The sequence below is a fragment of the Vombatus ursinus genome, unplaced genomic scaffold, assembly GCF_900497805.2.
Source record: "Vombatus ursinus unplaced genomic scaffold, bare-nosed wombat genome assembly UNPS02000580.1, whole genome shotgun sequence".
In the NCBI taxonomy this organism is placed as follows: domain Eukaryota; kingdom Metazoa; phylum Chordata; class Mammalia; order Diprotodontia; family Vombatidae; genus Vombatus; species Vombatus ursinus.
The window spans coordinates 25198211-25223382 of NW_020940358.1; the positions used below are offsets into that span (position 1 = coordinate 25198211).

The 25172-nt window shown below is 43.3% G+C and overlaps 1 protein-coding gene across 1 annotated transcript in view; it reads left to right on the forward strand.

Moving 5' to 3' along the window:
- Positions 1 to 25172, forward strand: part of PREX1 (phosphatidylinositol-3,4,5-trisphosphate dependent Rac exchange factor 1) — a 243998-nt gene that overhangs the window by 153576 nt on the left and 65250 nt on the right. Inside the window, exons 10-14 of the mRNA XM_027851373.1 lie at positions 1980 to 2127; positions 6957 to 7057; positions 10630 to 10733; positions 12138 to 12187; positions 15271 to 15346. Coding sequence (XP_027707174.1) covers positions 1980 to 2127; positions 6957 to 7057; positions 10630 to 10733; positions 12138 to 12187; positions 15271 to 15346 — 479 coding nt within the window. The remainder of the gene's footprint in view (positions 1 to 1979; positions 2128 to 6956; positions 7058 to 10629; positions 10734 to 12137; positions 12188 to 15270; positions 15347 to 25172) is intronic.

Genomic DNA, 25172 nt, shown 5'->3' on the forward strand with positions numbered 1-25172 from the left:
TGTGTGTGTGTGTGTGTGTGTGTGTGTGTGTGTGTGTGTGTGTGTGTATGGGGAAGGGCCAGGAAACAGCTCTGACAGTTGGCCTTATCTTGCCCTCTTTGGGGGCCCACCAGCTTCCAGAGGAGTCAGTGGGAACACAAAGTAGGCGTGTGCACGTGCACAGAATTGAGATGGAAAGTAGTAGTGGTAGGAGCTATGACTGGAGTAGCAAGTAGCAAGGATTAGGGGTGTGACTGGAGTAGGGATTGCTGAGTATTAGATGTTGTGTTCTCAGTGTGTGTCTATGTGCATTCATACATGCATGCACACCTGCAGGTTATGTTTAGGAGAGTGAATAGGCTTCTATACTTGGAACTGGAAGAGAACTTTGAGGTCATTAAGTCCATCTCCCTCATTGTACAGATGAGGCTACCAAGGCCCGGAGAGGTCAAGTAATTTACCCAAGGCTACACAGTTAAGGTTTAAGGTATGGTTATAATGGAAAAGGGCATTGTTAGAGGGTATGATTGGAATGGAGAATGGAGAATTTGGGATAGAGAATGGTCGATGTTGGACTTTTTGGTCTTGGCTTAGATTCAGGGTGAAGAATCAATCAACAAGTACTTATTAAAGGACTAATATGTGCCAGGCATTGTGCTAAGTGTTGGTAATACAAATAAAAAAAAGATGAAATGGCCCCTGCCCTCAGGGAGCTTATATTCTATTGGAATGGTCATGTTTGAAGGTATAGCATAGGTGGATAGTGAATAGATGTGGATGGGGTAGTGAATGGCCAGTGTTGGAGTTTATGTTCTTGGCCTAGGGGGTTTTCCATCAAGTTTGGGGTTAAAAGATGGTCATAGTTTAGAGATATGGCAGAAGTACAGCATGGTTAATGTTGGGGGCTGTGGTCTTGACCTAGTATGTTCATCAAGTTTAAGGTACAGAAGAGACATGATGGAGGTATGGTTGAGGGTTGTATTTTGGGACCCTGGCCTGTGGCTAGAATTGGTCGGAGCTGAGAGCAATTCCATTTTTTCCTCTCCTTTCTATTCAGGTCTCATTTCCGTCTAGGACCTGGGCCAATCTTCCATGAATACCTTCTGGCCTTACACGAAATGCTTCATGTTGTAGGTTTTTTATCACCTGCTTTCTAAGTTCCGTCTCTCCTTGTTACCTCGTGACACCCCCTTGGAGGAAGTGGTGATGGTAGTGGGAACCTTCCCAGGCCCCCAAGGATATTGGCTCTATTCTTTGGACTTTTTTTTTCTTCTCTCACTCTCCATTCTTTGCCAAGTCCTGTTTCTACCTCCACAGTATCTCTCACATGTGATTCTGTTCTCTCTGATGCTACGATCACCCTGGTCCAAGCTCACCTCATTGCTGGACCGTTATAGTAGCGTGCTGGTTGGTGTCTGTCTAGATTCGCCCCGTGCCAGTGTATCCTTCATTATCAATTTGATCTTTCTAAAGTACATATCTGACCACGTCATCACTTGAATTCAATCAGCTCCAATGGCACCTTCACAATAAAATCTAAAGTCTTTGGTTTGGCTTATAAAGCCCTTCATGACCTGGCCTCCTCCTCCTTTTGTAAACTTGTACATTACAGTGTTCCTCTCCACGTCTATCCCCCAGCGTAACTGTGTGATCTAGTGATACCGTCTTCCTTACTGTTCCTTGTCCTTGATGCCCCCTGTCTCATCCCTGGGCATTGTCATTTGTGGTTCCCTAGGCCTGGGACTCTCTCCTTACTCATCTCTGCCTCTTGTCTTCCTTCAGTCCTACCTTCTACAAGAACTCTTTGCCTATACCCCTTAATTCTACTATATGCTTAGTCCCTAGCTATCTGCCTGTTGTCTCCCTCACCTGGCTGTGAGCTCCTCTAGAGCAGGCACCATCCTTTCACTTTGTTTGTACTCTCATCACTTAGTGCAGTGTTTGGCACATAGTAGGTTCTCCATAAATGCTTGTGGACTGACCGATTGACTTTGTGCCAGGTCTCAAGCTGGGCATGGAGCGGGATGCCTACGTCATGATTGCTGAGAAGGGAGAGAAGCTGTACCATATGATGATGAGTAAGAAGGTGAACCTCATCAAAGACCGGAGGAGGAAGCTGAGCACCGTCCCCAAGTGCTTCCTTGGCAAGTAAGTCCCAGGCCTCTGATGATGCTCCTCTGCCTCTTTTCTCCTTGCCCCATGCTCTTCACCCTTGGAGCCAGCTCTTGTAACCTTCTCACCTCTGGTTGGTGTGTGTCTCTTAAAGAGCCAGCATCCTTATCGAGTTGGCTGCAGGTATCAGGTGGTTTTCTTAGGATCTAGGGGACAGTAGACATAATCTAGTCTGCCCCTTTTATTTAACTAATGAGACAAAAAAAGCTATAACTTGCCTCAAGTTACAAGGGCAGTTAATGGCAGAGCTCAGATTCAAACCTATGTCTTTTAACACTTTCAGTGCTTTTTTCCTTTCTATCGTGTTACCTTTCAAGACACATGTTAGCCCTTGGTGCTGTGCCTAGGAAGGGGCATAGCAGAAGGAGCCTTGGATTGAGAATGGGGAGACCTGCGGCTGTGTCCTGCCTTACTCTACTGTTGAGTTGCCAGGTGGCTTTGGCTAAGTCACTTCCTAAGTCAGCTTACCCAGCTTAGGAAATGAAAGGGTTTGAGCCAGGTGCTTTCTATGGCCCTTTCTAGGTCTAATGCTTTATGATTCTGTGGTTTATCAAGTACCATGTCTGTACATACAGACATGTAGCTGGCCCTTGAGGAGACCATGGTCTAAATGGGAAGACAAAACATAGCCCATGAAAAAACCACAAATGACTCCCAGGTAGACCGAGGCAAGAGTTCAGTTTGTAGATTTTCAATGCCAGGCCATTGGAGGTCAGAGGAGAAAGTGCTCACTTTGTGCTGGGACGATCAGGGAAGGATTATTGGGGTTCAACCACAAGCCCTATCCTTGATCATTGTCCACTGCAAATATATCTCCCATCCTGATTATTCTCCTTCCCATCTATACCTTAAACCATAGTGAGCTGTAGTTACTGCAGAACCCTATAATATACTGAGATTTGAACTAGTCCTAAAAGGATAGGTTGGGTTTGGATGGGAGAGAAGGGGGGCTTTCAGGATGAGGGAGGGAAGCAGTGTGATGTAATGGAAATGGGACTGGATTTGGAATCAAAGAACTTGCATTTGAATGCTGACTGTTCCTGAGCAAGCCACCTCACCCCTCTAGGTCTCTCCATTTGTATAATGGGGGTGGGGTTAGACTCAGTTCACCTCATTCGACATTTACTCTGTTATGTGCAAGGCACTGTGCTAGACACTGGATACGAAATCAGAAGCAGAATGGCCATGTCCTCTAGGGACTGATGCTCTCTCCAAGGTCCTTGCCAACTTTTACATTCTTTTCTCTGATTTGTGATCTTCTGTAATGCAGGACTTTGTAACTTTGGGTGTGGCATTGGTCATTGGACTGAATCTCTAAGGGCCCCTTCTCATCAGATGTTTTTAAATAATTGAAGGAAATGTTCAATTTCAGTTAGAGGTTAGTGAAAATAAAGATGGAATTTATAGGCTTCCTGAAATATATCCACATACACTTTAGAAGACCTCAGGTTAAGAGCCCCTTCTCTAAGGCATGTTGATATAATGGTGACTTGATCAAGCTGGCCGAAAATGTGTTTTTTGTTTCTTGGGTTTAATAGCAAAATAAACTGGTCAGGTGCTTACGGGTTAAGTTAACGTGATCAGCAGGGGCACCCTCTTTTTCACCATGAGGACTCTTGAAACTTCATAGAACCAGTTTCAAAGTTGGAAGAAATCTCAGAGGTCATTTAATTTACCCTTTCTACATCAGGAATGCTCTCTACAGTGTAGATCCCTGTAGATCTCTACAGTGTAGATCCCCTGACCAGGGATTGTTTAGCCTTCCCTTAAGACCCCTTGAGATAGCAAACTCCCTGCCTCCCCACTAGCTTATTCCACTTTTGGAGAACTCTACTTGTTAGGAAGTTTTTCCTTATTTGCCACCTGACTCACCAAATAAACTCTTGTTCCTTAGTCTGGGCTGAAGTGCTTGTCACAAGGTCAGACAGAAACATAGACCATGTGATGATAAACTGGCCTGTGCCAGGCTCGTCCAGCCAGCAGTGAAGTACTCCCCTCCACCCTCTACTGGACCTGAGGCCTGTGAATGATCCCAGACCTTGGCACAGAATGGGGCAATATGGGGGCAGCTGTCTCCGGTTCCCTTATGTGGGTGAGAAACATCTGTTGTTCTCTGTAGCTGGTTGCAAAAAAAAATCTCTCTCTCCCCTGTTTTCCTGGACTTTAAGAAACTACTAGGGGGACTGAGGCTGAGTGTGGGCAGGAAGCCCTAGAGCAATTTATGTTCCCCATGGGGCTTCTCCCCAGGAACAGAGTAATTTTTATTCCCCTCCCCAGGTCTAGTCTGCCCCTCAAACACATGCACCTACCTACAGATGGATGAGTCAGGCACTCTACTTCAGCAAAACATTGAAAGGCTAAAAATATTTTCAGCCCCAGCGGAGGGAGGCTGGAATGCTGCTCTTGATAGGCAACAAACCCTTTTTGATTTGGCAGCAGCGGCCAGGCTTTATTGGACCCAGATTTCTTGGAGACTGTTTGGCTCTTAGCTATTCCTTTTGTTCCTGGTCCCAAGAGTAACATATTTCTGATGTAAGCCCCGAGTAAGCTCATAGATGGGCTGGGGCCTGGGGAGTCCTTGTAGGGGCCCCATCCCGCCCGGAAGGTTGACAGTAATTATGGAGATGAAGCATCTACTGGAGAAAGCCATCTCTATTCCTTGGCCCAGCTAACTCTTGGTGCTTCCTGGAACCATCCCCTTAGATTGAGTTCAAGTCATTCTCTCTCTTAAACTAGCAGCTTCAGCCAGATTTTGAAATCTTAGAACTTTAGACTCATAGAATCCCAGACTCATAGAGTTATAGACTTATTCAGAGAAGTATAGTGCATCAGGTTTGGAGTTTCAACTTCTGGATTTAAATCCCCACTCTGTTCTGTTCTGCCTGTGTGACCTCAAGGAAGACACTTAGTCTCTGGACTCCAGTAAAACGAGGGAGTTGGATGATGTGATTCGTGATCTCCAAATTTCTTTGCATCTTTAAATCTCTGGTCCTGTGACCATAACTTCAACACAGAATCTCTTTTAATCCCCAGAGTACTAGAATCGTAGAGTTGGGACCTTAGAAACAATCTTAATCCAACTTAATCCAACTGCTTGCCCCAGGAAATTCCTGCAAAACTCATTTTGTCTAGGAAGTCTTCTTGAATTAACTTGTTCTTTACTCCGTGTTCCCTCCATTGTCTGCCTACTCACACTTATATGTTGCTTTGTTAGTGTCCTTCAGTGACGTGTGTGTGTGTGTGTGTGTGTGTGTGTCTGTCGTCTGTCTGTCTGTGAAGGAAAAGCATTTTTAGGGATCTTGTCAACTTTGCCTTTTCAGTCAGCTCATAGCAGTGGACAACAGGGTACATACAGGTACCACAGCGGATAGAATGTTGGACCTGGAGTCAAGAAGACCTGAGTGCAAATCCTGTCACAGAATTTAGTAGCCTGGGCAAGTCACTTTTCCTCATCTGTAAAATGGGGGTATTCATAGCACCTGCTTTTCGAAGGCTTGTTGTGAGGATCAAATAATATATAAAGTGCTTTGCAGGTCTTAAAATGCTAGGTAAATGCTGGCTCTTGTTATTACTATTTCCCTATGGGTACCTGCTGACTCATATCTTCATGAAATGTCAGAGCAGGGAGGCACCCTAGAGATCTATGAATTTGGTCTTTAATTTTGCAAATGAAGACACTGAGACACACAGTGAGGAATTCACTTGGTCAGGGTCAGTCACTGAGTCCTTGTCAGAGCTGGGACAAGAACTCAAGTTCAGGACTCTTGTTTCCTCTATCATGCTCCCTCCATACCAGGGAACAAGAAAAAACTGTTGGCCCATGAATGAATAAATGACTGGTATTTACTAAGCACTTTTGGGTCAAGCACTGTGCAATGCTTTGAGGAGACACAAAAGCAGAAAAGTTCCTGCCCTCAAAGCACAACATACATAAGGGGTTCGTGGCCCCCAAAGTGTCACAAGATGATGAGTAGAGTCATAAGGGAGATGCATGACATTACTTTAAAGAAGCAGTGGTGGCACTGACTTGCCCCCCCCCCCCAAACACACACACACACACCACCACCACCACACCTGATTCCCTCATCTTGCTCTAGGAACAGCTGATAAGAATGTCTTGGCAGGGCAGACAGCAAGCAGGTGGCCTTGGTTAGCATTTATGTATTGCTTTAAGATTAACAAAATGTGGTACCTAAATTATCTCATTTGATTTTCATAACAACTCTCTTAGATAGGTGCTGTTATTACCCCCATTTTATAGGAGAGGGAACTGAGACAAAAGAGGTTAAGTGACTGGTCCAGAGTCACACAGCTAGCAAGTGTCTGAGGCTGGATTTGAACTCGGGTCTTTCTGACTCCTTAAGGCTAGCACTCTTGATCACTGTATGACTGAGTGGCTGAGGTGGAGGGTTGGATGATATGTGAAGCATTGATATGGGTTCTGGGGCTGACTAGATTTAGTCGGTCATGTGTACTTGTACTCTCTGACTTCATAATCAGTAAAGCAGCGATGGCCCTAAAGCATAGTTTTAGGAGATCCTGTGGGCCCGAGGATGTTGGGAATAGGTAAATAGCAAAGAGTTGATTGATGGGGATGATGGGATGTGAAAGTGGTTCCATTGTGCATTTTCATTTTCCTTTGGCAGTAGGAGACCCTCCCCCTCTTTTCCCCTCCTTTATCCCTAAGAAATGATGGTGTACCAGATGATCGTAGGTGAGGAGCAGTACTTTCTCTTATATTTGTCCTGAAGCCTTGGGCACATGGGTAGTTGAATTGATTCAACAGATCTGTCTCCATCCTGCAGTGAATTTGTTTCTTGGCTCATTGAGATTGGAGAGATAAGCAAAACAGAGGAAGGGGTCAACTTGGGCCAAGCCCTGCTGGAGAATGGGATCATCCATCATGGTGAGTACATGGGGCACAGTGGGACTTCCTGTCAGTCTCTAGCCAGGCTTGGAGCCTGACTCTAATGATTCCCATTGATCCTTCTGTTGTCCAAGTCTGAAGGGCACACCCTTCCCTTCCACCCTTCTGCTACTCTAACCAGTCTTCTTCCAATGAGTTACAGAAGTCACCTTGGATAAGGGAGTGAGAATAGCCCAGACCTAAACCATTGCCATGGGTATAGAAATCCTTGGTAGCACAGGTTATACTGATGGTGTGTCAGGAGGCTCCTCTTCCTATAGGATTTAAGCAAACTATTGTTGTCAGATTTCTAGCCTCTTGGTTCCTTAGTTGACCTTCAGGGAGCATGGGGAAATGATGGAGGTAGGAGATGTAGGGGACTGTGAGTCCCATGATTCTTTGAAATCAAATGAGGTAATGGTTGTTAAGGACTGTGTAGAACTTTTTATTAATTTATTTTGATTTATCAGCAATCACTTCATGAGCTTTTGAGTTTAAAATTTTTCTTTCCCTCCCTCCCAGCTCCCTCCCCAAGACAGCATGCAATCTGATATAGGCTATACATAAACATTCCTATTAGACATATTTTCACATTAGTCATGTTGTAAGGAAGAATTAGAACCAATAGGAGGAACCGCCAGAAAGAGGAAACAAAAAACAGAAGGAAAAAAAGAGCAAATAGTATGCTTTCGATCTGCATTCAAATTGCGTAGTTCTTTCTTTGGATGCAGAGATAGCATTTTCCTTCATGAGACTTTTGGAGATGTCTTAGATCCTTGCATTGCTGAGAAGGGCTAAGTCTATCAGAGTTAGTCATCAGAAAATGTAGGACTGTGTAAAACTAAACAAACTGTTTAAGTGTCAGTTATTCTGATTATGGTTCTTGTTTCTTCTTGCCCACATGGCAGGTACATGGTAAGTGCAGCTAGGGCTCGCCCTGTAGGATTTCTGGATAAATTAGACAAGCATTTTGATTCTCTTTTTCAGGAAAAGAGGACTCACAGTAGGTATTTCAAGACTTCTGCTCTGTGGTAGGGGCCCTTAACCTCTTTTGTGTCATAGATGTCTTTGGCAGTCTGGTGAAGTCTGTGGACTCTTTCTTAAAAGAATATTTTAGTGGCATAAAATTAAATAACTCTGGTTGCGAAGGAAAACAATTATACAGAAATATGTCATTCAAAAAACTTTTTAAAAAGTTTTGCAGATTCCTGCTTAAGAATCCCTATTCTTGGGGCAGCTAGGTGGTGCAGTGGATACACCTCAAGCCTTGGAGTCAGGAGGTCCTTAGTTCAGATCCGACCTCAGATGCATAACACTTACTAGCTGTGTGACCCTGGGCAAGTCACTTAACCCCCCCCCCAAAAAGTCACTACTATGCCCATCAAAAACAGTAGAAAGAAAGGGGAATTTGGGGTGGACATCTGTATGATGGAATACAAAGAAGCTTGACGGTCACTGTATAACCATGAGCAAGTCATTTGACCACAGTTTTCTCATGTAAAATGAAGTTAATAATATTTGTATTTCAAATCCTGTCTCTGTTACTACCTGTGTGACCTTGGGCAAGTCACCTCACTACTTCTGGTCGTCATTTCCCTTCTCTGTAAAATGAAAGGGACTCATTGACCTTCTAACATCCCTTCTAGCTCTCAATCAGTCATCCTCATGGGGTTCTACATGCAGAGGTTAGAGATAGATCGGCCCTTTGGGGATCAGCCAGTCCAGCCTACTTGTGAAGAGGTGACTTTGTTGGCCTTGAAATTCTATACAAATATGAGTTGTTATCATTGGACTCTTAGGACTTGAGAATCACGGAATCATAAATGCCCTCTTTGAGCTCTGTCTGGCTGAGACCTTTCTCTTATCTTTAAAGGGGATTTCTCTGGTGACTAATGGAAGCCTTGCTTTCTCACAGGTCCTTGATCTTTAATTAAGATGCAGGGAAGCCCTGCTGAGTCCAGTGCTAATGTTAGGAGCCTAAATGTTGGGAAAACTGTGCTCTCTATCATTACTTGTTTAGTCATTCTGATTTTTCATGACCCTATTTGGGGTTTTCTTGGCAAAGATACTGCAGTGGTTTGCCATTACCTTTTCCAGCTCTTTTACAGATGAGGAAACTGAGGCAAATGAGGTTAAGTGATTTGCCCAGGGTCACACAGCTAGTAAGTATGTGAGGCCAGTTTTGGACTCGGGTCTTCCTGACTTCAGACCATGCCCTCTATCCACTGTGCCACCTACCTGCCGCCGTCATTGCTATTCTTGCTCAAAGGCACAAAGTTATGGCTGTGCCTCACGTGTATATAGATTCATACTGTTAAAGGAATTTATAATGTCACAGCTAAAAGAGACTTTTAGGACATAGAACATAATGTCAGAGATGGAAGGAATTTAGAACATAGGATGTCACAACTTGAAGGGATCTTAGAACATAGAACACAGAGCTAGAAAGGGGTCTTTTAAAATAGTGGTCAAACTCAAATAGAAATGGGGCCCACTAAGCCATTTATAAGGATCCCTGTGGGTCACATACTTTCCTAGAAAACAACAAGTTTATATGTTTATTTTTGTTGGTACTTCAGCACATTAAAAGTAGCTTATGTGGATCATAGGCTGCTTATTTAATGCCTCTCTTGTAGAAATAATCTAGTCCAGCCCTCTTACATGACAGATGAAGAAATTGAGGCCCAGCGAAGTAACCTTGTGCCCCAGGGTCACATAAATAGTTGGTAGGTGGAAGATTATGAAATTAAATAACACCATGACCTTCTGACTCTGTCCTGGGCTCTTCCCACCATACCCTGGACTGTCTTAATGATGGGGGAAGTTTCCTTTTTGGCCTCATGCCTCAGTCATGTTCCCAAGCTTGCCTTATGTAAGTTAAAGGGCTTCCTTCACGCTGCCCCATCATGTCTCAGGCTCCCAAAAGCAGTCTTTGAAAATCTGCCCTCATGATGGATACCAGAGCCCAGTAGGTTGATTTATCTGGGGTCTCAGCCTGCCTTGGCTATTTTCTGCTTTCATCTTTTTTTTTTTTTTGGTGATGCAATCGGGGTTAAGTGACTTGCCCAAGGTCACACAGCTAGCACGTGTCAAGTGTTTGGTCTGAGGCTGGATTTGAACTCAGGTCCTCCCGACTTCAGGGCTGGTGCTCTATCCACTGCGCCACCTACCTGCCCCTTCTGCTTCCGTCTTGCCTCACAGAGGTCAGGGTTGGCATATTTGGGAAAGGGACCTTGTTTGTGGCACTAAAATTGTGGATTTGAGTCCCAAACAAGAAGACTACCCAATCCTAGGAGGATTGTTTTCTGCTGCAGTTAGTTGTTTGGCATTTAAAAATATGGGTTATGGCTTTTTTCATCAGTTATCTATAATATATATGTTTCATATAAGAACGTAGACAGTCCTCTTTCATAGGATTGAATAGTGGCCACTTTTCTGTAGATCAAATGAGGAAGAGATTAGGCTGGGGAATTTCAGTTATTTCTTCTGGGAGTCTGGAAGCAATAGTGATTAGCATGGTTTGGGTCTCTGAGGACTTAGGTTTTCCACCTCATTAGTGTGTTGTGTTCTAGTTTCAGACAAACATCAATTTAAGAACGAACAAGTAATGTACAGGTTCCGGTATGACGACGGTACATATAAACCCAGAAGTGAGCTGGAGGACATCATGTCTAAGGTACTGGGCTTCTGGTGCTCAGCAAGATGGGCTCCTTATCAGCTTTCTTTGAGTGGGGGGCTTCTTTCCAGCTCTCCTGGGTCCTCATGCTCACCTCCAACAAGTCACAGGGCTTCTCATTTCCCCCCAGTCTTGGTAAGGCGGGATGTTTCTTCCCAAAGCAGAGGCTGGACAGAAGACAGACTTTCAAATTGCCCTTAAGTAAGTCAAAATTTCCTTCCTACCTTCCTCCGGTGGAGCAGACTCCTGGGAGGACTCCTTTGCAGACCCAGTCACTAAGGTCACTGTTTTTGACTCAGGCCCCTGGGGTGTCTTTCTGTTTCTACCTCCTGGACATCTGTGAAATTTGACTCAGTGCTGCTGACTCCCCTCCCCCCAACCCTGATGCATTCCCACGGTAATCTCCCATCCCACATCACACAGGGACAGCTTGTGATTACCTTTCCAGGACAGTATTCTGTGCTCTGGCCTTTACTCTCTCTCCCTTCTCTTAATCCAGACTTGTTTGTCTCGTTTCTCAGGGACTATCTCTCGGGCGTTTGTTAAGACAGCCCCTAATCGTGATTTATATTAAGTGGTACCATAACTACCTTTTCAGACTAATCTACACAGTCCCCAAAGTCAAGCCTTTAGCCCCACAGGAATTTCATCCAACTTTCATTAAGTTTTCGTTATGGACGGTATACTGTATTGTGGAATGGGGCTAAAGAGACCAGTTAGACACTGTCCCTGCCCTGGTGAAGTTTACTGTTCAGTAGAGGAGAAAAGCTCCAGGTACCACTAACGGTAAGAAACACTAGCGTAGCAAATATTTGAGAAAGGGGCAAATGCAATATGACAGGTGACCTGAAGCAAATGTTCCATCTCAGACTGGCTTCTTTTGAGAGGGGTGCCCCTTTGGGCTCCCACGCTGTTGTTTGGCATATTCTCAGAGGTTCTATCTAGGTTTACTTCAGTATTCATTGAGCAGAAGAGAGTTAGAGACAAAAAGTAATCAGGCTTAATTCCCAAGGCAAGCATAATGAGTTGGAGAATGACTTAATGTTTTAAGTTATCTCTATCCTTCTCCAGCCACCCCCAGCTTCTCCTTCTCTCCTCCAAAACCACTCTATTACTGAGAATAATAGAGAATGGATAGTGTTTTGAGAAGCTTCTTTTGGGAGATGCGCGTTCTCTGGGTGCTGGTTACTGAAGCACTCTGATGGCAGCCTTGTTTGTTTCTTACTTGCTAGCTGTGTAACCCTGGGCAAGTCATTTAACCTTTGTTTGCCTCAGTTTCTGTAACTGTAAAATGGGGATCGTTGTTGTAAAGATCAAATGAGACAATATTTTAAAAAAGTCCTTAGCACAGAGCCTGGCACACAGTAAGTACTTAATTAATTCTTGTTCACTTTCTTCCCTTAGGGTGTGAGACTTTATTGCCGGCTGCATAGCCTTTTCACTCCAGTGATCAAGTAAGTCTGACTTGGCATTCCTTCTTTCTGGACCAGTCCTCTGCTTTCTTCCTTGAGCTCCCTTCCATAATTGCATTTGTGAGAATCTCCTCTGTGGGGCCTCCCTTGTGGTCTGGCTCACCATCTTCTCTGGCTTTCCCAGCCCTGTGTCTCCCTTCCTGTTACTAGGACTACTATTGCTATCCAGGCTGGAGATTTCAGGGCTATAGAGAACTCCTGGGATGGAAATGCCCTCTATCTACCAATGCCCAATCTGCAACAGTCCTACAAATTATAGTCTGAGGCCCTGAGTGCCCAGGGTCACTCGAGCAGTATGTGTCAGGATTTGAGCCCAGACTAGAACCCAAGTCTTCCTGACTTTAAGGTTAGTTTTGTATCCACTACTTAATGCTACCCCTTTTCCTACCATTGCAGAGTGCTTCATTATCTCCTTGGGTCCCCTCAGCAGTAATACTGATGTTCACTTATCCTGCAAGATAGGTAATTGTAGGTATTATTATCCCCATGTTAAGTGACTTACATAACATCACAGAACTAGCAACTGTTAAGGGTGAGATTTTGAGCCCAGGTGTCTCTAAATTTGACTCTCCATCTGGTATGCTAAACTCTCTTTTCCATAGAATGTGAATGGACCTAAAGACACGGGTTGTCAGAGCTGGAAGGGGCTTTAGAACATAAAACCTGAAATATAATAGGGTAGGAAGTGGCATTATGACATAGAACATAGAATATTACAAGTTGGACAAACCTTAGAGAGCATCTGTGTATTCTCATATCACAGAAGAATAAATTGAGGTTCAGAGAGTAGAAGGTCATTTAGGAAGTTCATAGATGGAAGAATTGGGATTAGAATCATGTAAACAAGTAACTCTTAACTCCTCCCTGCTGCTGAAATTATAATACATACAAGTTAAACCTAAATGTCTCCTCATGGGGCTAGGCAAAGTGTTATTCTCACTCAGCCCTGAAAGACTTCTTTGCTCACATTAACACGTGATTCTGTACCCTTTTCCTTACTTATCGATGAGAAGATTGGCTTTGAAGTTCCCTTCCAGCTCAGGACCTAGGAATGAACCAGGAAGCCTGAGAAAGAGACAGACAGACAGACAGACAGACACAGAGAGAGAGACAGAGAGAGTCAGAGCCTCAGAGGCCTGGAGGGAAGAGGCAGCTGGGGAGGGATGGTGCCCATACTGTTTCACCCCATGACAGCCATCAGGTATATTCAGAGGACAAAACTAAGCAGCTTCTGCAGTGTTGAGCCGTTCCTCGTGTCTCTTCTCACAGACTTCCATGAGTCTGGTCCTGTTCTCAGAACAAGGGAGGACACACTAGGACAGATTTCCTTTCCTCAGGATGTTTACAGTGTACTTGGAAAAGTGCAGGTCACTTCTCTTTCCAGCCCTCAGTTTCCTCATCTGTTAGATGAAGGGGTTACACTAGGTGTCTTTTCAGCTCTGACATGTGGCTTCCCTTCTAGCTCTGACATTCTGTGTTCCGTGTTGTAAGAACTTCCTCAGCTCTGACAGCCTGTGTTCTAAGGTCTTTTCCGGGTCTAATATTCTAAGGTCTTGCTAGCTCTGACATTTTACGTTCTCTGATTGCGTCAATATCAGTTCTAACTCATAAGAAGCAATGCTCAGGGCACATGCCTATGTATGACAACTTAGTTTCTTTTCCTGGTTACAGGGAAATATCCCCATTAGCCCAGCCTGCTTATCCAAATTGTTAGACATTGTCATTAAAGGATTTAGTTGAGACTTATATTACCAAGAGTAAGGGGAGTTTGAACTTCATCCCCGAGCCTCCTGGAATAGTTAGGAAAGTTCCATGTCTCTTGCATCCTCCCCTCTTTCTTCAGGAAGTTGAGCTTAAAGGCATGAGTCTGGGGGCATGCCAGGGAGTGTTTCTGTGGGGCAGGCAGGTGCTATTCTGGGCAGATTGCCCTGGTGCTCCTTTCCCTTTGATTCCTGCCCCTACCCCTGCCATTTGGAGTTTTATATAGTGGGCTAAAAAGAGAAGGAATTCTAATGACTGATTTCCCTCCAAAGATGCAGGGTAAGGTGGGAGTGAGACCTAGGGTGTGGGGAGGAGGAGGAGGTAGTTTTACAAATAAACAGTATCAGTTGCCAGGAGGCAGATTTTGGCCCCATGTGAGACAGGATTTCCTAATTGGGGCTGCCTGAGGGTGTCAGAGGCTTCCTCAGTAGGATGTGGATCTTTTGTTTAAAGGCTGGTTAACCATTTGTTAGGGATGCTGTAGAGGAAATTCCTGGGGCATCTGGGTGGCACAGTGACTAGAGCACCAGGCCTAGAGTCAGGAAGACCTGAGTTCAACTCTGGCCTTGGACACTTACTAGCTGTGTGACCCTGGACAAGTAACTTAATCCTGTTTGCCTCCAGCTCATTTTACGGATGAGGAAACTCTATCCACTGCAACACTTAGCTACCTGTTGCAAACTATATACATGTTAGCTATTATTTGTAAAGAGAACGGTTTGGATTAGGTTGCACCTGAGGTCCCTTCTAGCTTAGATGTTGAATCCTAGGTAGTGGTTGGAGTGCTTTCCCTTGAATGAAGAAGACCTGAGTTCAAATTCTGCTTCAGACATTTATTAGCTGTGTGTCCTTGGGTAAGTGACTTAACCTCCCTATGCCTCAATTCCTTTGTAAAATGAGAGGGTTAGAATCTATGGCCTGTGAGATCTCTTCTAACTCCTACTCTTTAATTCTATGAAAAAACCACCTTTCAGGGTTGCAGGATTTCTGGAACATGAAGACAAAGGTCCTATTTAGATTCTTCTGATAGTCACTGGCTGGACACCTATGGATAGCCAAATGACTGTCTCTCTGAGCCTTAGTTTCTTCAGGATGGGGATATAAGATGGGGATAATGATACTACTTAGGGCTTTTGGCAGGGTATTACTTTGTAAGCTGTCAAGTGTTGTAGAAATGAGAGCTAGACTTATCTGTCTGCTGTCTATCCATCTTTCTATCTTTCTGTCTATCCATATATCCATCCATCCATCATCTTCCTTAATCCCCTGCATTTGTTTACTTACATGTATTTTTTTTAACGCAGAGACAGAGACTACCACTTGAAGACCTACAAATCCGTGATTCCCGGGAGCAAACTGGTGGACTGGTTGCTTGCTCAGGTAGGCTGTGCTTATGGGAGCACTGTTGTCAGCAACCATTGTGGCTTGTCCACCCTGAAGGAGGCCCTGGACCTCTTGAAAAGCCTCCTGCTTCCCTGAGAGCTTGCTTACTTGCCACAGACTATCACTTTTATTTCTTCTCTGTTGAAGGCAAAGACAAGAACCCTTCAGTGCCTAGCATAGCGCTCTGCATTTAGTAGGCACTCAATAAATACTGGCTGAATTAATATATCATAAACTCACAATTTGAGAGCTGGGAGGGCCCTTAGGATATCTGTGATAGAAGGCTGCTTAGATCATAGTGTTTTAGCATGAAGGGAATTGAGGCCCAGACTCAAGGTCACACAGCCTTTTTGCTGTAAGGTGAATTGGATGGGTAGGATTCTTATGGGTAGGAAAGGGAGATGAGCTTGTGGGGACAAAAGCAGTCCAGGCAAATGGGAAACAGCATTATCAAGACAAAGGAGTGGAGTATGTTCAAGGAACAGCAAGTAGTATCATTTGACTGAATTTTAGATGTAATAAATCCTACCTTATGTTTACATAGCACCTTATCATTTGCAGGATTCTTCCATGTGCCTTCTTCTAGCCCTCTGAGGGTGGTAGGGCAGCAATTATCATTCCTATTTTTAGACGAAGAAATGGAAGCTTAGTGACTGTAACCTCAATTATAATCAGCCAGTCAACAATCCTTTATCAAGAGCCTTCTCTGAGCTGGTCACTGTCTCTACGTACTGGTGTCAGAATGACCAAAACAAAGCAATTGCTGCCCATGATGTTCTGCGTTGGGGCTGGAATGTAGGAGGTAGAGACTTGATCCTGCAGTCATGAGGCTTGTGTTAGAATTCTACCTTAGATACTTACTGTTAGACCAGGGGTGTGTGGCCTCATCCCTAAGCGCCTCCACTTCCTTCTCTGTGAGATGATGGTGAGAGGAAGTGTGACAGAGATCTCCCCCTGTCCTCCCATTTAGGAAGCTCTGGGTTCAAATCCAGCAGCTGCCACATATTGCCGGTGTGACCCTGGGCACAATACTTATCCCCTAAGTACCCAAGACACCTCTCTTCTGGATGAACTGTATAGAAGGTGCAGAACTGTATTGTAGAGGAGGCCTCCTCCTTGGGAGTTCGCTGTACTGATGAAATCACTCATGCTCTAATTCATCCCTCCCCAAAAGAAATGGAGATGATAATCCATATGTTACCTACCTGACAACGTTGTTTTGTGGGAAGAACTTTGCTAACTTAAAAACGCAGTGTCGTTTGGGATGCTTTTGTTATTATTGAAGTTCAGTCTGCTATCTTCCTATCACACGGCTTCTTGGGAAGGGGAGCAGTGAGAAGTGAAGCTGGAGAGCTCAGTAGTGCCTTGACTGTTCGGTGAGTCGACCTCTGGGTTTATGCTATTTCTGGTCTTACACACAGACAGACGACAGATAGAGACACAGAGTTTTGAGTAATAGGACATGTTCAAATCCCTCTTCTGCTGCTTACTACCTGTACGAGCTTGACTAAGTCAGTTCTCTGTGGGCCTCAGGTCATTCAGCAGGCATTTATTTTTTTTCCTATCCGTATTTCCAGTAGCAGCTGTGGAGAGAAATGCAGTGAATGGAGCAATCTCTCTTTGCAAACATCTTGCTTTCTGATAGGAAAGATAGCCAGTACACACACACACACACATACACACACACGCGCGCGCGCACGCTCATGCCTGTACACACATATAAACACACATACACGTATATATGTGTGTATATAATTTATGTATATAGTATTTTCCCCATTTTATAGAAGACAAAACTCTGTTCAAGGGAGGATTATTAAAAACCACAACCTCAAAAATGTAATTGCCCAGAAGGTGATTTTGGGAGGTACTGATATGTGCTATACACCCAGATGTGGATGAATAGCCTTTGGAATCCAGGGTCAGCCCCAAAACTTTGATCACCATGCTGTTATCAGATGTAAGATTATAGTAAGAGACATGAAGAAAGGGAGAGTGAAGGAAAATAACATCAGTTTAAAATGCTTTATTGATATATTTTGTTGAGTAAAGTAAGTGACACACTGCAGAAGACTTGAATTCAAATTTGGGCTCAGATACTTATGCTCTGTGACCTTGGGTAAATCACTTAATCTCTGCCTCAATTTTCTCATTTTTAAAATGGGAACATTTATTTATATATTATATATGTAATAGTGCCTTACTGTTTTGTAAATGCTAGTTGTTAATTACTGTCACTATTATTATATTATCATTTCACTTTTATTTCCCAGTGTATTCTTTCCCTTCCTAGAGAGCAGTCCCTTATAACAAAGACTATAAAGGAAAAAAAAAAACCAGTTCAGCAAAATTAAACCAACATTAAATGAAATGTTCCATACCCATAGTCCCCTGCCTCCACAAAGAAAGAAGGGATGGGCATTTTTATATCTCTTCTTGAGGACAAGCTTGGTTGTTATATCCCAGCATATAATTGCACTTCTAGAACATTTTAGCGTTTATAAGATGCTTTCGTTATAATAACCCTGGCTTGCAGTATAAGTGCAATTTTTCCATTTTACATATGAGAAAACTGAGCTGAGTTGAAGTCACTTGCCTCGAGTTCCCATAGTTAATACATTTTTGAGATGGGATTTGAATCCAAGTCTCTCCTGACCTCAAGGTTAATATCCTGTGATGCCACACTGCCTTTCAGTGAGAAAGAAAAGAAGGAAGCCCTGGATGGTGTCTGCTGCTGCGACCTCAGATCTTCCAGGTTGACACCTACCCTGGTCTTGGACTGAATCTGAGCCCTATTGCCTATTGAATAACAGAGTAGATAGGCCAGAGTAACTAGATGATATGGAGAGATATAGGCAAGAATCTAGTCAGAGACTGCACTTGGCAATTTTTTTTTTTACAGGAATGAGGTCCAGCCTTTATAATACTGTGGCACAGTGCCAATTATCCCATATTGTTGAAGGTGGGAGTGCCCTTCCCCCATCAGCTGGTCCCAGTGGGGGTGGGGGGTAAGGGGGCAGGACGAGTGGATAATTGGAGCTGAGGCAGCAGAATGGCTTCCATGTGGCTGTTTTTACAGCAGCTGGAGATGAGATCTGAGTTGGAGGCAGGATGGGGCTGGGGCGGGGGGAGGCTGGGACTGGGGCTGGGGAAAGACGGGATGACTTAGTTCTCTGTGTGGCTTGGATTTTAAATTACTTCCAGACTTGCTGTCAGAGTAGAAACTGATGAGGAAGGATACCATCCCATAATAGCAGAAAGTTCCACACGCATAACACATTCATTCAATAAGCATTTTTATTAACATTCTGCTACGTACCAACCACTGTTCTAGGTTTTGGGAATGCAGAAATAAAAAGGAAACCATCCATGCATTTTTTGGGGGGGTAGGGGGAAGGATGTATATATGCAAATACAAAATATATAGACCATAGTAATTGCGGGGGGTTGGGAATTGGGAGTGTCTTTTCATCTGGGGTAGGGGTCAGAAAAAGCCTCCTGTGGGAGGTGGCAAAGCTGAGCTTTGAAGTAAGCTATTGAAGGTGCACAGGGAGGATATTCCAGGGACCATGGACCTTTTGAAAAGGCGTGGAGGGAGGTCTTATGAATTCAGTGTATGTAAGACCACAAGTAGGACAGTTTGACTAGAATGAAAAACGTACAAAGGGGAAAAATAATGGAATCAGCCTGGAAATGTAAGCTGGAGTCAGATTATGAAGGATTTTAAATGCTACAGCATTTCCCTAGCATTCCCTCTAGGTCATGGGGAGCCTGTGGAGTTCGCACTCCTCTGATGCATCTTTATGGTAAAGATGTGAGTCTGGTTCATCTAGCCTCTCAGTAGGAGGCTCTGCCAGTGGGCAGAACAAACTTTTGGCTAATCCTGCCAATCTGGTGAAAGGATTTGAGTAGAGACTAGGCAGCGGACTGTCAAAAACCAGCCTAGATGAATGATTTGAGGCTCATTAAAAGAAAGTTGGGCAGCAGGTGGTTTTTTTCTGCCACAGCCCTATGTAGAAGCATGGAGGGCTCTGATCAGTGTTGGCAGAAAGAATACTCATACCATGAAGTCATAGAACTTTTACGTGTTTTAGATTGAGCCTTCTCCAACAGTGATGATTGTACTATTAGTATCCATTCATTGAGACACAATAGAATGATAAAAAGATACTGTGAATTCTGCACAGTTATCCCTTCCACATCACAGGGGTTAGGGGTGTAGCATCCTTGCAATCTAGACACTCCACATAGAAATTTTTTGGCCCTCCCTTTGTACCAGAGAAGGAGTCTGAATTTTTTCTTTTTCTTTTATGGTGTGTTTATAGTACCTTATTGTAAAATTTGGGTTAAGTATTCTATATATAGGTCAATGTTAAGTGAGAATATTGTATGAAAAAGAACTTTTTCTGTGTTGTCTGCTGGCCTTCATGTGTCATCTGTGACTTCTGCAAAACTCCCCCAAAATTCCCACTTAATTTTTCATGCTAACCCATGATATATTGAAACCATGATAGGAAAAGTCACAATGTAGAAGGCATAACTGTAATGATTTTAAATGAATTTGTATTGTTTCAAACACAGCAGTGACCAGATATATTTGAAAAATAATAATACATATGTGAGATATTATTTAGTGTACAAAGAGTGTTTCTAAATTTTTTACTTAGAACTTGACAAACACCAACAGATTATTTATGAAACTGCAAATCTCTTACATATAGCTTATATTTCTAAAAGTATATAATCCAATACATTCATTTTCAAGCTGTCCTGTTGTCTCTGTCTCTCTCTGAATTTTCTTCTGTTGTCTTCTGTACATTTAAAAAATGCTTCAGTGACTTGTCTTCTTTCTTTTACTGTTTTTTTCTGGCATCACTAGCTCCATTATACTTGTCCCCAAATTAAAAAGAAACCTGTTCTTTTAACAAGATGCATAGTCAAGCAAACAGATTCTCACATGGGACCTCTCCAACAGTCTCATTCTGTACCTTGACTAAATCTTCTTATCAATGACTGTGAATTCATAGCTCATCTTTCTAGAGTCCTTTACAGTTGCAATAGAAATCTCATGAAGGAGGTGATACACGTTTTATGGAGGAGAAAAGTAAAGCTCCGATTAGTTACGTGACTTGCCCTTGGGACCATACATGGCTAGTAAGTGGTAGTCAGGATTTGAACCAGTGTCTTATAATTGTGAATGAGGTCCCCTCTAAGTCTATGAACCTGGAGAGTCACAGTCCAGATCTCTTTCTCTGATAGGCCATTAACTCTCCAGTGGAGCCTTCTGAAGTTCCTGTGTTTGCATTCCTTTTCTCTCTGTAGTGGTGAATGGAATAACTCCAGTTTCAGCAGGCTGGGAACACACCATAGGCTGTGGGTATGTGGGTATTTCTGTTGGTACTTGTTTCTCCCTTTAGAAAGTGAGTTCCTTGTGAGTTGGGATTGTTTAGTTCTTTGAACTTGTATCTTCAGGACCTAGAACAGCACCTGGCACAGACTAGGGCTTAAGAAATGTTTATTGATTATCAGTGGATTGAGTGGTTAAACAGAGAGGCTGTTCCAGTTTGGCTTTGTGCTTGTTCTTATTCCTCCACTTTTTCTTGATGCCCTCTGGCTCCTGCCATCAGTACTAACCACGTGTTCTAGGCCTGGCCGATCTACACCTGCCTTCCCCAGCGTGGAGGATGGGAAGGGGTCTGCTGAGGCAGGTTTCTGCAGACTTAGCACAAGGAGGGGAGTGAAGGTTACCTCCTAGGGAAAGAAAGAGGCCATGATCTAAGTCCTGGAAAGGCAGAAAGGGCTAGCAAGAACAGAGATTGAAGCAATATAATTTGTTTTTATTTTAACATCTTATTGATATCTTTTCTTTTCATATCATATTCATTTCCAGATTCTCCCTTCCCTTGCCTAGAAAAGTCATCCCCTGTAACAAAATAAATGAGAGGAAAAAAAGGCAGCTCAGCAAAACTAACCAACATATTAACTCTGACAGTGTATACACAATTTTCACTGAATCCTTAGTATGTTACCTCTGTGAAAAAGGGAAGAGAGGCAGCATAGCTAGGGGACAGGGCACTGGAGAGGAGTTAGGAAGTTCCAGTTTCCGATCTCGGCTCTGCCTCTTACTAGCTTTGTAACCATGGGTAAGCCTATCTGCACTTGTAAAGTGAGAAGTTTGGAATTTATGGACTCCAGGGTCCCTTCCAGCTCTAAATCTGTGATCTTAGGATCATCTCTGGGCCAAGCTTATCCATTCTACTTAAATAACATTCAATACTCTTTATTACATCTTACTGTCTTAAAAGAGTAAGGAAATTTGAGTTATTTTCTTAGTATAATTGCAAAAGCAATTCAATTTGAAAAGCGTCCATTAAGTACTATCACTCTGCAAAGCTCTGTGCTAGGTGTGGAGACACAACAGAGGTCTTGCTCTCCAGGAGTTTACAATCTGCTTGGGATGAGAGGAGTACACACACACACACCAAAAGAAAAAAAAAACCAAAACCCCCCAAAACCCATGATATAAAGAAGAGTGAAAAAAAATGCACATTGGCCAAACATTTAAGAAAATAGATATCACTGTCACCTCTGGAGTCAGAGAAGGTTTCTTGGCAGAAGTGGCCAAGAGCTAGGCCTTGAAAGAAGAGAGGGGCTCAAAAGTGGGGAGAAAGGGAGACTGTTCTAAAACATTTGGGATGTCGTTGGTGAAGGCATGGAGACAAAAAGAGCGGAGAATGAGGATGGGAGATTGAATGTGGTCTAGTTTGGCTAAGGAGGAAGACTGTGGAGTGATTTGAATGTTAGGATCAGGAAATGCCATAAGAATGATAATGATGATGACAGTGATGATACCTGTTGTGTGTCAGACACTGTGCTTTACAATAACCCTGGGAATAAGTGCTGTTATTATAATACCCTTTTTATAGCAGATAGAGGTTAAGTAATTTGGTCAAGGTCACAGAACTAATACGTGTTTAAGACTGGATTTGAACTCAGGCTTTCCTGACTCCAGGCCTGGCACTCTGTCTCCACTGTGCCACCTAGCTGCTCTATATGATAGGCAGTTGTCAAGAAGGTTTGTGAGTAGAGGAGTGATGGCTTTAAAACAGTCCATTTAGAAAATAGAGCCAGTTGGGATTAATGGCTTAATTTAACTCCTCTCCTAGTCATTTACCCATACGAATATGCTGCAGACAGAAACCACATATATTCATCAGTCAGTAACTGTTCAATAAGTATTTATAAAGCAATTACTGTGTTCCAGGAATTGTGCTAAGAGCTGGCAGAAACACTGTTCTTGCCCTCAAGGTGCTTATAATTAAATGGGGGAAAATATTTCATTAATTGTGTACATGCAAAATATATATACAGTAGATGGAAGGTAATCTCAGAGGGGAAGGCACTAGGAGTTGCAGGAAGCTGGGAAAGGCCTCCTGCAGAAGGAATTATTTGAACTGAGTCTCAAAGGGAGCCAAGGAACCTAAGAGGTAGATGTAAGGGGGTAGAGCATTCCAGACATGGAGGCCAGCCAGTGTCAAGGAATAGTCAGAAGATAGGAGCTTTTCCTTCCTCTAGGGATGGTCCTATATGCCCAAGGATGTTTACCTTTTGCCTGGCACCCTTGAGTGTTCTTCTTGATTTCTGTGAATGATTGGAAACCTGTGATCTAGTGAAGGGGCAGCACATTCCTCACCTGTATCCTTCCCAGTAGCTTTTGTCTTGGGAATGTTTCATCCTAGGTGGACTGCAATGACTTCTCTCTTATGTCTGTCAATAGGCAGCACTTATTAAAGGATATGCCAGGCACTGTGTTAAGCTTAATGAATACAAGGAAAAATAAAACCAGTCCCTTCCCTCAGTGGGCTCACAGTCTTACAGGGACTTAGTCTCATCAGACTGAGTTCTGGAAAGGAGAAATGAGCTTCTGTGCCTTCCTAGGTATGTTTGAAAACTGACCTCAGACTAGGGCAGAATTTGAAGTTTGGACTGAACAAATATGGGAACAGCAGGGTATTACCCAGGAATTCAGCCTCTCCCATGCTCAGAAATTCTTTAGACATAGTTGCAGGTTTCATACCTGATCTAGGGCCTTCAGGACCAAACAGCTTGGAGCAGTGGGGGGGGGGGGGGAACGACCCTGGGCAAGCCACTTTGCAATTATCATCAGTGACTTAGATGAAGACATTGATGGCAAACTGATAGATGGAAAACAATAATTGAATCAGAACCCAACTCAGTTTCTGATTCTTTTACCAACTCTTCCCAAACTACTTTATATTTAATTACTTATCTTTTTTTCTTTATATGTTTATGTATGTACTCTCTGTCCTTCCCAGTGGAGTATTAACTCCTTATGAGTAAGAATTGTTCCATTCACTTGTATCACTAGTGCACAGTGCCTGGTCCATAGTAGGCACTTAATACTCTTTGCTGGTTGATTAAAGAAGTCCTTGATAAGTTGGAGTAGTGGTCCAAATCTAACAAGATGAAATTTAATGGATCTAAATTTAAAGTCTTGTCTTTTTTTTTAATTTTTTAATAAAGAAAAGAAAAGCAGCTGCGTGTGTATTGGGTGGGAGAATCATGACTTCAGTGAATTCATCTGAAAAGCACCTGGGGTTTTTAGGGGACTTAAAGCTTAGTATGAGTCAGTGATATGATATGGTGGCCAAAAACTCCAGTGTAATCTTTAGCGGAATTGTGATTTTGTCAGTGTGGGCATTTTCTCCACTCATGCATGTCTCAACCCTGATGAGAAGGGTTTTCATGACTCTTTCCTTGTGGATTACCTTGTGATGAGGAACCTTTCAGAAGTGATCCTCCAATAATCACTCATTTTTCATTCAAATAAGCTTTTCCATGTTGGGTGGGCTCCTCAAAGCTTGAATTTTGCTGTCAAATCCTTCCAGAATTCATGGTCACTTCTATGAATAACTAGATAGTAGTGGAATGGCATGATCTCAGGCTACCTTAATGGAGATATATAGTGTCCAGGATAAGGAAAATGGTACTTCTTTCTTTTGCTTTGGTATTCCGTTCTATGGGTTTTATGTTGGTCAGATTTCAAGAATGGCAATGACAAATGAGTAGATCCAGAGTAGGGTAAACAGGTTGGTGAGGTGTCTCAAGGCCATACCCTACAAGGTTCTGCTGAAGGAATTAGGAATGTTTGGTTAGGGTAAGAATAGACTTAGAGAGGAGGCATGGGAGGTGTCTTAAAAGGTATACTTGATATGCCCCTAAGTACTGGAAGGGCTATCCTATTTTGCTTGGTCTCAGAAGATAGAACTAGGAAATATGGGTAGAGATTGGAAAGCAGTGGGTTTTAAGCTCAGAATAAGGAAGTTGCAGGGACAGCTAGGTGGCACAGTAGATGTAGTGCTGGGCCTAGAGCCAGAAAAACCTGAATGGATAGAATGTCTTCCCTAGAATCGGGAAGACCTGAGTTCAGATTCCGCCTCAGACACTTACTAGCTGTGTGACCCTGGGCAAGTCACTGAACCCTGTTTGCCTCAGTTTCCTCATCTGTAAAATGAGCTGGGAGAAGGAAATGGCAAATCTTTCCATTATTTTTGCCAAAAAAAACCCCAAATGGAGTCACAAATAATTGGACATAACTGAAACAACTGAACAAAAAGAAGAAATTACAAACATGGCACTCAGAACTGTCCTGAAGTGTAATAGCCTGCTCTGGGTTCTCTAGTGGGTCTTCCATCCCTGGAAAACTTCGGGCAGAACCTGTGTTATAGAAAGGATCACTCCATACCTCATGAGGTCCGTCCCTTCCAACTGGGAGAGTCTATGATTTGTGACATAGTGAGGG